The sequence below is a fragment of the Dicentrarchus labrax genome, unplaced genomic scaffold, assembly GCF_905237075.1.
Source record: "Dicentrarchus labrax unplaced genomic scaffold, dlabrax2021, whole genome shotgun sequence".
Lineage (NCBI taxonomy): Eukaryota > Metazoa > Chordata > Actinopteri > Moronidae > Dicentrarchus > Dicentrarchus labrax.
The window spans coordinates 11117596-11131551 of record NW_026136719.1 but is presented as its reverse complement, the minus strand read 5'-3'; the positions used below and the strand labels follow the sequence as shown (position 1 = coordinate 11131551).

At 39.9% G+C, this 13956-nt stretch overlaps 1 protein-coding gene across 1 annotated transcript in view; it reads right to left on the bottom strand.

The window, feature by feature from the left end:
- Positions 1-13956, bottom strand: part of pde8a (phosphodiesterase 8A) — a 44357-nt gene that overhangs the window by 8279 nt on the left and 22122 nt on the right. The window contains exons 2-14 of the mRNA XM_051379332.1: positions 13803-13859; positions 10321-10511; positions 9170-9226; positions 8892-8946; positions 8503-8591; positions 8211-8289; positions 7627-7767; positions 6833-6921; positions 6620-6671; positions 6483-6525; positions 4070-4147; positions 3793-3863; positions 2429-2593 (exon numbers count right to left, since the gene is read on the bottom strand). Of these exons, the coding sequence (XP_051235292.1) occupies positions 2429-2593; positions 3793-3863; positions 4070-4147; positions 6483-6525; positions 6620-6671; positions 6833-6921; positions 7627-7767; positions 8211-8289; positions 8503-8591; positions 8892-8946; positions 9170-9226; positions 10321-10511; positions 13803-13859 (1167 nt within the window). The remainder of the gene's footprint in view (positions 1-2428; positions 2594-3792; positions 3864-4069; positions 4148-6482; positions 6526-6619; positions 6672-6832; positions 6922-7626; positions 7768-8210; positions 8290-8502; positions 8592-8891; positions 8947-9169; positions 9227-10320; positions 10512-13802; positions 13860-13956) is intronic.

The window sequence follows — 13956 nt, the reverse complement described above, 5'->3', positions numbered from 1 at the left end:
ATCACAGATGTTTCATTGACCCATTAAAACAACATGAATGATACCCAGATTTAGCCAAAAGTCAGGGGGAATTTTCATGAGAAAAGTAGATAAGAAACATCATTTTTTCATCACCTCAAAGCAGCATGAGTATCTAGTAATAATAAATAAGAGGAAACAAAGACATGGATTTTCCATATTACCACTTTTATGAGTGTCCCTTCATCTGTGCTATGACACAATATTTTGGAAGCTATGTTGACACCTCATATTGTTCCCCCACAGAGGGAGTGGAAGGATGAGGCAGCCAAGCTGAGCTTATTAATGAATCCAATATGCAGTTTAGAAAATGATTACCATATTTATGAACTGTAATAGTTGTGTCAGAAATGACACCATGATAATTTATGTACATATGTCAGATAATCTACAGTAAATTATTCCAATATGACATTTGTCTTCCTCTGGGCAGTGCTGCACACTGTGATAGTAAATGGAGCTTATAAGTGGGTTAACACTTCATCACCCAAATAATCAAACACTGCTTCTCAGTGGTTGGAAGTATAATGATCCGGCTCTTCTGGAACTGTGATTTGTATCAGCTGTGAGTAATAGACTATGTGTTAAGAAATGGGAAGGTAAAGGGCGATCCAACTGTTTAGTCACTCAAGTGTCAAAGTGTGACTCAAGTAGTGTACTCAATGATACTTAGTTCCCTAAAAATAGTCAAATTAAGACATCGTCTAAAAATCATCTTACAAATACAAACCATGTGTAAGCTTTTCATAGAATTAATAGAAGAAATTGACTTTTTATAAAACCTCTAAATTCACACAGACAAAGAAATACTGAGAACATGACCTCATGGTCCCCAGAGGAGGAATCCTAATGATGGTGGTGATCCCCTGACTTTCCATGGCATGAAATTTGGTACAAACATTCATGTTTTTCACAGGATGAATTGTAATCACTTTGTTCACTCTTAACTTTGCCATTATCAGGTCCAAAATGTTACTGCTAACTATGATTAGACTAAGATGGTGAACATGGTACACTATATACCTGCTAAATATTAGCATCTTAGGATGTTGATGGTAGCATTTAGCTTGAATACAGCCCCACAGAGCTGCTCTGTTTTATGTTTGCAACAGAAATTGTGAAAGTTTTGCATCCATTACGTTTGACTGAAACATGAAAAACATGACTGAAATATTGTTAAAAAATATGTCTCTCAAACAATTACTCTGACAAGAAGCTACAATTAAATCATTCTGAACTAAAAATGGAATTGTTATGTCTCCCCAGGCCATTTTATGTCATGAAAAACAACATGAAAATAAAACACTGAGTATTAAGGCCTCCACCTCTCTAACAACATTTTTACCACTTGTCAGCTTTGCAAGTGACAGTCCTATATCACCCAGTCACTCTGGTGCAAAATATATATATTTTGGGCGTTAGTGAGTACTTGGGCGTGTGTCGCAGAGTGAAATGTTTACTTCACAAGTGAAAAAGGAAGAGGAGACAGGCTCATCTTTGACCCGAGCATTGTCTCATGGTGGCGCTGCCTCTGTACACACTGGTTATTTTAAGACTTTCTCCCCACAAAGATGACAGCTCTTCTCTTAATGTTCACTAGGTCTTCTGAGTTCAGGCCCAGCACATCTCACCACAACAAACAGGATAAAGTAAATATGCAACCAGGCTCTTCATAAACCAATGTGACCATACATAAATAATTATCTAAATCTGAACTCACACCTCATGTTTTTCTGGTTTCATCAGCATTTATCACTTATGCAGAACAAATCTTTTGGGGAGGAAGGACTGTGTGTAACAAATCTTTGCCTCTGTGTATGTGTACATGTATAAGTAAAGCCATGCTTATTCATCTGATCCAAAGAACAGGATGTTTCCAGGCCTGTGGAGTCGAGAGGAAGAGGTTCATGTGAGTGTGACTGTGTGCATGTGTGCAGAGAGAGGGGGGGGGCAGTGGACGGGGAGAAAGAGAGGGTGGGGTGGGCTTTCCTCTCCAGCCTACAGGAGCACAAAGGACAATCTAACACTTCCTCTGGGGTTGTTGCCAAGACTGCCAACTTGGCACTCTTTCTACTTCTGTACTTCACCATTGCTGTCTGTTGATCTCTCTCGCTCTCTCTCTCTCTGTCTCTCTCTCCCTCCGACAAATATGAACAGAAATCCTTACAAAAACAAAAGTCCACACACACACGGACACTCTCTTTCTGTCATTTAACACATTATCATGGGCCTTCGCAGTGAACGCTTCATGGACATTCATGTAGACATGTGTGTTATCACTGTGGAATTCTGCAAATGCTCTGACGTGTGTTATCATATGGGAGTCGATTCATTCGTAGCGGAAGGAAGCTGTTTGGGTGTTTCAGACTTCTCGAAGGACCCTCATGCTCTAAAAGGACTCACTGCTTACCGTCATGAGCCCCCCCACAAGGTCATTCGTGTGAGGGTCTTCATCCTTGGTGCCTAACTGTGGGGAGTAGAGCTCAGTGGTCCTCAGGATCTCCAGTACCCGATCCAAGGCCTCTGCCACAGGCATAGGACTGCTTTCTTGCGCTGCATTGATGATGTTGATTACCTGGATGACAAAATAAGTAATAATAATATTAACAATAATAATAATATATTTATTAAGAACTTTTCAAACTACAATGATAAAAGCAAACTGAAAACATATACTATGTAATACAATACAATTTACTGGACCAGAAAAAAATAAGGCTAAGCAAATTCTGATAACATAAAAGAAACACAATTCAGGTAAAATCAGCATATGTTCTGTAGTTTTAGACATGCAGACTTATAAGGCACTACAAGGTCACAAATATAAAAACATTAGAACGCTAAAATTAATTAGTAAGATGCTACAAGTGATCCTGAAACATACTGGGAGCCAGTGTAAAAAGGGGTTAAAACAGGTGTGATGTGGTCAACCTAACCACCAGAAAGTTAGCACAGCAGCTGGAGGATGGATCTTTTTTTTAACCCTAACCAGACAAGATGTTTCACCCTGTTACCAGTCTCTGGCTCTATCTTCAAATTGAACAGATGGAATTCATCTTCCCATCAAAACCTAAGCAACAGTATATCCTGAAATATCAAACTATTAATTTAAATAAGAGTGTTAAACATGAATAAAAAAATCTTATTTTAAAATAAAAGTGATAAAAAAAAAAAAAGATTGGACCAGTCCAGTAGTGTAGGATGATGCTCAGAAAACGAACAGTGAAATTTACATTTTTAGTCCAAAAATTTGAACTTGGAGGTTATGAATGCTCTAACAATGGCATGTATTGCGAGATCAGCAAACATGTGCAAGAACACAAGTTCTAGCAGACACACATACACACATATGCACACAGTACCATTCCTATCAGTGCTTCATTCTGGAGAGGAGGATGCCTACAGGGACTGACTACACAGTCAAATGATACAGCAGTGGAACTGCAGTGTGTCATATGAACCATCCCTAGGGACTTTTCTCTGTTTCTGGCTATCCGGGCTGTAGACTACATAAACCACTGAAACAGCAGGTCATTCTGGTCCAACATGCTTTCCTGCTTTGTGCATGAAATGTGGCATTTCATCAGCCTATCTCGCCTTGACATGGTATGCGTGGCCTCTAGCCTCAGTGCACGTAGCTGTACAAGAAGTGCTCATGGCGGTTGTGGCAGTTTCAAAACTCAAGAGTTCAGTCATGAGATACAAAACATCAGTACAAAGTGATAATCACATGATAGATGCTGTAAGGGATGATCAGGAGGGCGATAAACCCACCTTCGTGATGGGAGCTTCTATAGTCATGGAGTGGATTCGGGCCATTGAGGAGTGCCTTCGCTGTGAGCTCCCTGGCGGGATGAAGAAAAAACACACAAAAACATCCCGTATTATAAAATTCAACAACAAATTAAGTCGCAGTTTTCCAACCACTTCCTAATGAGTGTGTTTGTGTGTGTGTCCAATCAACACTTGATGCAAACAAACAACTGGGAAGGTTTCATAAGCTGACAAGAAACGCCCAGAGTTTCCATTATCTATCTCCCTTCACTCTCACCATCGCTCCCCCGAGATGTTGTAGATCTTACGTCCAGAGAGCCTTTCCTCCGGTCTTTGTGCTTACTGGATTGGATGTCTGTGGAGAAGAAAACACCTTACATTAACACTTACACTTACACTTACACTTACACACACACACACACACACACACACACACACACACACACACACACACACACACACACACACACACACACAAACACACACACAAACACAAACAAACACAGTTCAAGTTCAGTGACAAGGAGGACTTAATCTCAACATCCTTGGGGATGTGAGTCTCACAGGTTTGGCTTGAGGTTTCAATTTAATTTTTTTTTTTAAATTGGGGAAAATGTGCAAGACCCAACAAAGTTAAATTCTAATAATTATTTTTGCTATTAAACCTTTTGTACATCAGAGAAGCTCCTTGGAAATACTCCAGTACTTGGAATTACATTGGAATTGTCAAGTTACCACAAAAAATAGTAGATATTATATTCAATTTATTTCATGGAGAATAAGGCTTATTGTCAACAACTCCCATAAAAAGATAGAAAAACCAGTATTGTGTTAGTCTATCTCTTGATACTTCTTGACTTATATACAACACTCAGCCTCAGGCCTATTAGCTCCTAAATCTGTCAATCTTTAAAAACAGGTTAAAAATAAATTGTTTTATTTTTTTAAATGGCAAGTAATTAGAAGTAAGCCATGCACTGTAGTTTCTAGCAAATCATGTGTACACAGGACTAAATAGTGCATTTGTTGGGGACTATTTTCAGCTGTTGAGTTTTTTTACAGCAAAATAAACTACAGTGTGTGTGTTCATGGTAATGACAGGACATGTCACACCGTGCAAAAGTGTGATTAACTGATGTGTTTTCAATAGTTTTTTTTAACATCAGTGGTCTATAGAGGAATAAGATACATGAGATTTTGGCTACACAGTACTTGTGGGCGGGATACACTAATTTTTGGATTTTGCCTTCTCATGGAATTTGTCAACAAGAAAAATATAGAATTTGCCAGACTTATGGTTCAAAGTTTGTGAGAAGACAATTGTCTTGGGTTAATTAACTTGTCCTCCATAAATGTGCTACTTTGTTTCAAGTTTCTGATTTAATTTAGACTTTGGATCACGTATATCTTAGACCAAAACAACTAATTCTGTCATTGAAAGGGATTTTACTGTAACCAGGATTTTGTGGGGACACAGTATAAAGTGAGACAGAAGTGGGCAGGAAACCTTTCTTTGTTTGTTTTTTTCGCCTAAGAAGGCAGACAGTTCTTCCATTTACATAATGTATATTTCAGTCTAAAATGACAGAAACATGGAAATTTAATTTTGTTTGCGATCTCTAAATGTGCTTTAAATGTAATTTTAACATCTAGGACACATTTAAGACACTAACAATACACAAACAACACATCTATGTAGATTAAACAAAACCAATGAAAAACATGTCGAAAGGCCAGAGAGAAGAAAAAGAAAACTTTTATACATTTTTCAAAATGGCAAAAGACCGACTTTTGGTTGTGTTGTAACATTAGAAACATGGTAACCCTTTGGAGGCCCTAATCAAGACGACCCAGGGGACGTAGGGGTGTTTTATAAGAGTTACTTGGAAATATACTGTGCTGTAAGACCATACAAATTTTTCAAAGTCAGTTCTTTTCAGTGAGCTGGTGAAATGACGCAAACACAGGAGAGATATGATCCCTGTTTTGTTTGCCTGTCAGGAGCGTAGCTGCTGCATTTTGAAATCACTTGCAGCTGTGAATTGGCTTTGCGGTCGATTCCACAATACAGCAAGGAACAATAGTCCAGTTTAGAGGGAATAAAAGCGTGGATAACTTTTTCAAGGTCAACAAAAGACAGACTTCATTTCTTTTTGAGATATTTCTAAGCTAGATAAAGCAGGATTGGACACCTACTGTTCTACTGTTTAAAATGTGGGTCATGATTAAAGAAAACAATGATTTTCTGGCATGGTGCAATACATTTCCTGACATATTTCCAAAGTTCTTGAGTTAACAAAGCTCAGATTCCCAAATGTGATCCATTCTCCAATTTATTGTTTTTAATCATCTGACAAAAACTATTTATATTGTTTGCAAACTATCACGTAAAATGTCATCTGTGTAACACTGGAACTGAATGTTGTTCTTCCTAATGACAAACACAATTCTGGCCCTCAGATCCTCAAACCTTGTGACAGATCACACAGAGACACTGTCATGGAGAGAACTTCCATCACTAATGCTGACAACTTGAACCTTAACTTCTCAAATCTGCAAGACTCCACAGTCTTTTCAGTGGTTTAGCATAATAAAATCATGTTATTGTAATACAGAAGTTAAGACCAGGCAGCCTTGCACCTACAGTAAGCATTTTTATGGAGTAGAGAGAATTTCAGTATGGACCTTACCAGTCTGAGACTCTGCCTGCACACGTTCACTGGTTTTATCACTCTGCATGGACAGAGGAAAAAAATACATTGGTACATGCAGGCCAGAAAAAACAAATTTCATTCATTTAATCAGCAAAACTGGAAACATATCTCACCTTATTATTATCATTTAAAGGCCAGTTGATAGACACATAGTGTCTGATTTTTCTGTGAATGACAAAAGCCAATTAGTACACCAGGAAAAATAAAGGGATATAAAAGGGATACAATCATTATTCATTCATACATCATCCAGTATAATTATCTGGTTACTGGAAATTACATTTAGCAAGACTGAATGTGCCAGGCCTCAACATATTGTCACTCACCCTCCCTGTCCAATTACAGGTGTGATCTTCACATTTTGCTGAATGCTGTCTCCATTCTTCTTTTTGGCATAATAAATCCCCTGCCACTCCTGGAACATAACAAGCCAGAACCGAGAGAGAGGAAATTAAACATACAGAACACATTTAGGAACCATTCATTCATCTCAGAAATTGACCACACATAAGATTTGAAAATGTCCTAAAAGTGGTGTGTGTGGATTAGGTGTAGCATTGCAGTGTTTGTGGTGCAGGTTAGGTGGTGACGTGGGATGGGGGGTCAGAGTATTTCAGAGAGCAGCAAGTTGCTTTAATGGGTAGGGGGAGCGCTCCTGGAGTCCGGACCGCTTGTTTCATGTTCCCCCCACCTACAGGCTGCTGTGGCAGCTTAAAAAGACCTTTCCTGCTGTTAGCCTGTCTGGGACTGACCTTCGCTCTCTGTGTAGTAAGATTACAGCCCAGCCATCAACTGCTGTTCTTATGCACATGAAACAGAGCTGCTGGATAGCCAGTGGTGCGGACTTACAGCACACATGGATGCACGTGCACGCATGCATGCACAGACACAAAGGCAGGAGCAGATTTCACTTAGAGTGATCTAATTGTGATGCAATGGTCTACAAAGACAACTATATAACATGTCAAAACAATGTATTTAAGAATGTAATTTCATTTCAATCATTTATTACCTGATGAGATTGAGTTCATGATTAAGTAAATAACACAGAAAAGTGTGATTGACCTGAAGTGTATAGTATAGTGTGACAAAATGAGACGGTTTAATGCATTCATATTACCTTTCCTTTCCGTATGCAGGAATTTATTGTTTCAAGGAGATCAGGCTTATTCTTCTCACTTTTAGGCACTTCTATTATTTCCTTCCCTATTAGCTCGCCTTTTTGGTAGCCCATAATGGACTCGTAGGCAGGGTTCACGTACTGTAGAGAAGTAACAGCAGTGTTAAGGCTTGATCTGAGATGGTCATCTACTGTTTGTAAAATCCACAGTGAGTTCAGACACAGTGAAGATGATGACCTCTTACAACATGAACCTTGCCAACCAAAACAATGGGTTTTTTAGAAAAGTGGACACATTTGTTGCTTATTTCATGGAGCTCAAAAACATATATTTTATGTGAAAACATAACGTGATAACACAGGCTACAGTGCTTTGATGTTAACAAAAGGGGCCATTCAGAGGGACAGAGACCGCAACTATCGCTACTGAGATCTTGGATCACAAGACATGAACAGGCACTAAAACAGGAGAGAGAGTAGGAGGGGGAGGACAGAGAGGGAGAGAGGGAGAGAGGGAGAGAGAGAGATTCACCGTTCATCACAATAAAGCAACTAGAAGTATTTAACTTGATTAGAGGACCCACCTGAATTACTTGATCTTCAGAAGTGATCTCTATGGCCTCTTGGCTTTGTTCTAGAGCTGTGAAAATAGCATTTCCAGCCCTTGTACAGGTAGAGAGAAAACAATAACAGAAACATTGTTAACATGCGCAACAAGCAGACTGTGTAGAGAGTCCTGCATCTATATACAGCTTATACACAACCCAGAATTGTACAAAGTGGATAATCCTTCTGATGCCTTGCAACAGCTTTGAATAGAGGTACTATGTAACTAATCTAAAATATAACTAAAACACTGTGTAATACACGACTCACCTCAGTTTGAACTGCGCCCGCACCTCTCCATGCTCCAACTGTAGCAGCTCATTATAGCAAGCCATCATATTGGCATTCTCCACATATCTCTGAGGGTCAAGAGGGCAACGCCAAGCAACACGGATCAATCAAAGACAACTAAAATCTCATTTTCATAACAATGTATCCATCATATTATGTTATAGTGCTGTTAATTTCATGAGTAACAATGATTCAGGTATAAGGAACTCGATGCACATGTCTCCTGAGCAAACAAAGAGGATTTACAATCTGTATTCCTGCCTTACAGTGAGTGTTGACAGTAGGGATATAAAAAAAAACGTCTAAAGAATAATACAAATACAGGCAGCAGAAGTCACATAGACACATTCACAGACAGTATTGCTCACCCTATTAAAGCCGGCATTGATCAGGGGCATCACAGAGGCTTCCTCTCTGTCTGGCCTTAAAAAGAGAACACATGTTAGCATGCAAATCGCTATGACAAATGCTTGTTTAGAGAACATCAGAGGCTTGCTCCATATGACAGGCTGCAGGCATACAGACCTCCACTGAGTCAGGCATTTTAATACTGACAATACTCCTAATTACTAGCTACTTAAAAAGAAAGTGAGTAGAAGGACAAGAAAGGGCAGAACAGGAGAGGGGGGCAGCGAGTTGTACGTACCTTTTCACAACGGCGACTATCACAGTGTTTTCTGAAGAGTTGACCGCTCTAATTGACCTGAATGTAAACAGAGGGAGCCTTTTAGCCAGTGAGCAGGCTGGTGGAAAAGCCCATGGCATCAAACCAATGTATTTTTCAGTTTTTCACGCTCCGATTCTCCCAGGCAGGCAGAGCCCAGTGGTGGAGCTCTGTGAGCAGGCCTAGGCCTCTGAAAGAATGCAGTGTACAGGGCCACTCATCCGCCTGTGGTTTTCCCCAGCCAGTGGTCATAAAGGCCCTTTAGTTCCCCATCGGAGCCTGTGCGTGTACACTGAACATATGGATTGGCCAAAATGAATAGGGTTAACATACACACTGGGCAGGGCAAATGAATGTTTGTAAATGTGTTTTCAGTTTGGGCAGAGGCTAAAGATAGAGGGTGGTATGGGCAGGCACCACTCATTTCTCATAGACATAACTCCACTAGGTAGCATGTGATGGAGGCTAGTGAGCCCAAAGTGAGCTTGCCATTTACCCCCACTGTAGCTCAACTAATTTAAATACATTTTTAATTATATTTAGATTTCTTTTTCTTTAAATCCACCTAGTCAACCGTAACGCCTGAATATAAGATGTTGTGATTGAGAGTGGGGGAAAACTATTTAACAAGTAAGCAGGGAAATCTAAACAAAAGTAATTAACAAATGGTTGAAACAAAGCTAAAACTTATAGATAAATGAGACAGCTAGGTCATGGATTAACAGTTGAAATAATTAGTTAAAAGTAACAGATGAATAGTGAAGAGTTAAAAGTAGTGGATAAATGGTTGAAATAGGTAAAAGTGATGGATTATAATGATTGAAATCATTCAACTTTGACCACATTGGTAGTACGAATGAAAACTTTACCGTACTGACGTAACAGCTGGCAGTTGAATTGCATAAATGTTAACAATATTGACTTGTATATATAATTAATAGTCTTAAATAGCATTCAGCCTAAAATCAGTTCAAATGTACACATTTGGAAAATGACAGGTTTCGATAAAGGGGTGCTTGAGTTCGTTGGACCAGGCTGGAGGTGGTACACCAGGAAAAAAAAACACTGCATTACATCATTTTAGAAATTCAACATAAAGTATGAGTACATAGATGATGAGAGAAGTGGCCTACCGGCATAGTGCTTCAGCGTCAAAGTGTCTGGAATGTCTGTGGTCAATGATGACGAGGTCATGATGCTTCTCCGAGAAGCATTCAAGAGCCGACTCCGGTGTTCGTGCCATGCTGCACCTGAAGTTGGCCTTCTCACATGCCCAGCAGAAGCCATTACTCTGACTGTCCTCTTTGGCAAAAACTAAAAGTACCTGCAAAAAAGAGAGATGACTAAGCAAACACATGCAACAGATTTATATTTTTTAAGTGACCTCTTACAATGTCACACTACTACTTCTACTAAAAATATATTACTTTATCTAAAATTTGAGTTTAAGAGAGCTTTGCAAAGAGCTATAATACATAGGGAGTGTAACATAATATGTTACATACATCAGCCATAACATTATGACCACCTGGGCATCTTTACGCAACAAAGTGTGACGCACGGTGTGTCCTGACACCTTTCTATCAGAACCAGCATTAACTTTTTCAGCAGTTTGTTGGATTGGACCACACGGCCAGCCTTCGCGCCCCATCAGTGCATCAGTGAGCCATGGCCACCCATGACCCTGTCTCTGGTTCACCGCTTTTCCTTCCTTGGACCACTTTTGATAGGTACTGACCACTGCAGACCGGGAACACCCCACAAGAGCTGCAGTTTAATAACACACAGCTAACACATCAACTGTGAGGACAAAATGTTCACTTGCTGTCCAATATATCGCACCCACTGACAGGTGTCATGATAACCAGATAATCAGTGTTATTCACTTCACCTGTCAGTAGTCATAATGCTATGGCTGATCGGAGTATATTATTTAAGGAAATAATGGAGAGTGGGGGGGTCACTGTGGAAAAAAGGCATCATCAGAAAAAATCTTACATGTAAAGGTATTAAGAAGTGCTTTATAAGATGCATTTGCACTAATGGTAGGGGGCCAGAAATCGTATTTATTGTAAAACTTTTGAGAGCAACAGGGATAATTGATAAGTAGCTGTGATCTGATGAGGAAAACTGACATAACTCATCAAAATGATCTGCCTCCACCCTGCGCTATAGAATTAGTTCAGTAAAAAAGACAAGAGAAGCACAAATTACAGTTGTTACATGAGGTTTTGATGCCCGAGTGTATCAACAGCTCTGAGTTGTCAAGTCATCATTGGTGCATTCATGCTCATTTGCGCCTGTCATCCTAATCAGCCTGCAGTGCGGGCTTGACTGTGACCTCAGGCCTCTATCGGACAGGCCCTGATTGATCAGGCTCAGCTCGTACTTGGGTGCGTCAGAGATTTTATTGTCCGCCATGATGTATGACACAATTAGCCGAGGTGGCCTTGACTGGCTGCGGCCCCTCCCACCGGTCTGCCAAGGCTGTGGCAGAAAGTGCTGCTGCTACCGTCAAACCAGCCATTGAGAGCATGCTCTCTCTCTGCCAGCATACTTTCATATAACCCCTTACTTGCGTAAACACTAGACCAGAGATTTAGGCCCGCCTCCAAGAGCAGTGCTGCACTAAGGGCAGATTCATGAGTCACTCTCTCAAACAGACGTCATCTCCAACTGTTGGCAGGGAGCAGAATGAACGTAAAGAAGGGAAAGTTTGTTCTGCAGTTTTAAGTTTGCATCACACCTGTAAAATTGAGTTAGGTCACAAAGAGCTGACTTTGTTGAGAAAACTAGAGCTACTGTCCTCCACACAATGCGGGAATAGAGGGTTGGTTGTTTGACAGTTGTCCTCTTGATTCATTCTGACGATCGGTGTGGCTTTATTTAAGCACCAAAACGCAGCTTCAGGCCTGAAGCAGAGAGCCCTTATGCCTGAAAAGGGGTGTTGCTAATGCAAACCATATTCCACATATGAACATTTTCCCTACAAGCAGCAATAAGTGTCGGGGTCATAAATACATCACCACTAAGTCCTGCAGCTATGTTCGGTACGCACAGGGAATTAGATCAGAATTCCACATTGGGATGTTGGTAGAAAAGTCAACATTCCCGCAGAGGTGGAGGAACGGGGTAATATAGGCTGAGATAAGGTCTTTTCACATGCCTGTTCTCTACTAGACAGATAGGCCTCACTCAGTAGTAACAAACCCAGTCGCAATGGAAGTAAGCTCACACAAAAAAGTAAGCTAGAGTGTTTTTTTAAGTGAGCATACACTGTTTATGCTCCAAAAAAAAAAAAGATGGAAAAGGCAGAAAAAGTAGCAAAGAGACAAAGACAGTAAGAGGGGAAAAAACTAGTTTGAAGGGGGTAGCGAGCATTTTGGCGTGGTCTGGTCTAGAAAACATCATTGTTGAAAACAGAGAAGGCCCGGCCAAATCCTGTGAGCCATGAGAAAAGAGGAGGAGTAGAGAGGAGAAGGGCATGACAGGATCAGCTGTGAGTGACAAAAACAGGAAGGGGATATCTCTCTACCTCGTTTTCCTACTGTGGTCACACTGGAGCGCATCAGACAATAAAACCGCGTCTGTGCACTTATACATGGCATTAAATTACAGGACGTCTAATGTGTTGCTTTTCTTTGTCTCTCACTGACTTCACAGTCATCATTGTTATACTAAGTATAGCAGTAGTTGCGGTTTCGGTTTAATTTTGATTAAAACTTGTATTTTACTTGAAGGAGCTATGCGCTAGGGCTGCACCTAACAATTATTTTCATGATGGATTGTTTTGTGTCAGTGAAATTTAAAAAAGAAATATGAAAAAGTGCCCATCAAAATCCACACATCCGGGCTGCTGGAAGAAGCGAGTTGTTTGGCATTCTGCTTAAATGAATTAATAAAACAATTAATAGATTATCAAAATAGCTGATGATTAATGTTCAGCTCTGCAATGCACCCTTGAAACCAAGATGAAACCAAATTCTGTGTGCCCTCAAAATACATTTAAAATGGCTAAAAAGCTGACTTTAGGAAGTCTCCGAGTTGTCACACAACAGCAGCAACACATGCCAAAGGAACAAGCACAGTACCAAACTGTATAATGAACCATTGAACGTCAGAGAATGTCCTATTTGCAGTGACAAAACTGGTCCATGGATCCTCTGTGCAGTTCTTCCATAACGTGCATTGTTCATTATGGTATGTTCTTGGTCATAAATGTTTGGGCTTGTTGCCTTGACAACCCAAGGCTGCATTGCACACAATACGTCCATTAACAGTTTTTTTTTTTTTTTCTTCTTCTTCTTTGAATGTTTGCATGGGGACTTTTTTTTTCTTTCTTTAATCTCTTAGCGAGGTGTGGTATCTTTGAGAAATTCAAGATTAGTTCTAACTGCAAACAAAAGTAGGTGACATTTTGAAATACTAATCCTAGAAAAATGCTACCAAATATTGACAGTCACACCAAGTTTAGCACCACGGCTCAGCTAAAAGCCCCTAAATGATACGGACATAAACATTTCACTGGAACACTTCTGTTGTTCCGTGGAAAGCCTTAATGCTTTCAAGCACATAAGCATTGATCACTCAGATGTTTTGCATTGTTTTACGATACCTGAAGTGGGTCTTTAAATAACTTCATTGGTCCAAATTGCACCTCTGTTAATGTGGTCTGAAAGATAACAAGAAGAATACAAGGGTTAGAAAAAAAAATCATTTCATAAATGTGATATTTTCTCACTTATTTCATATTTGTGTTTTGTTGACAA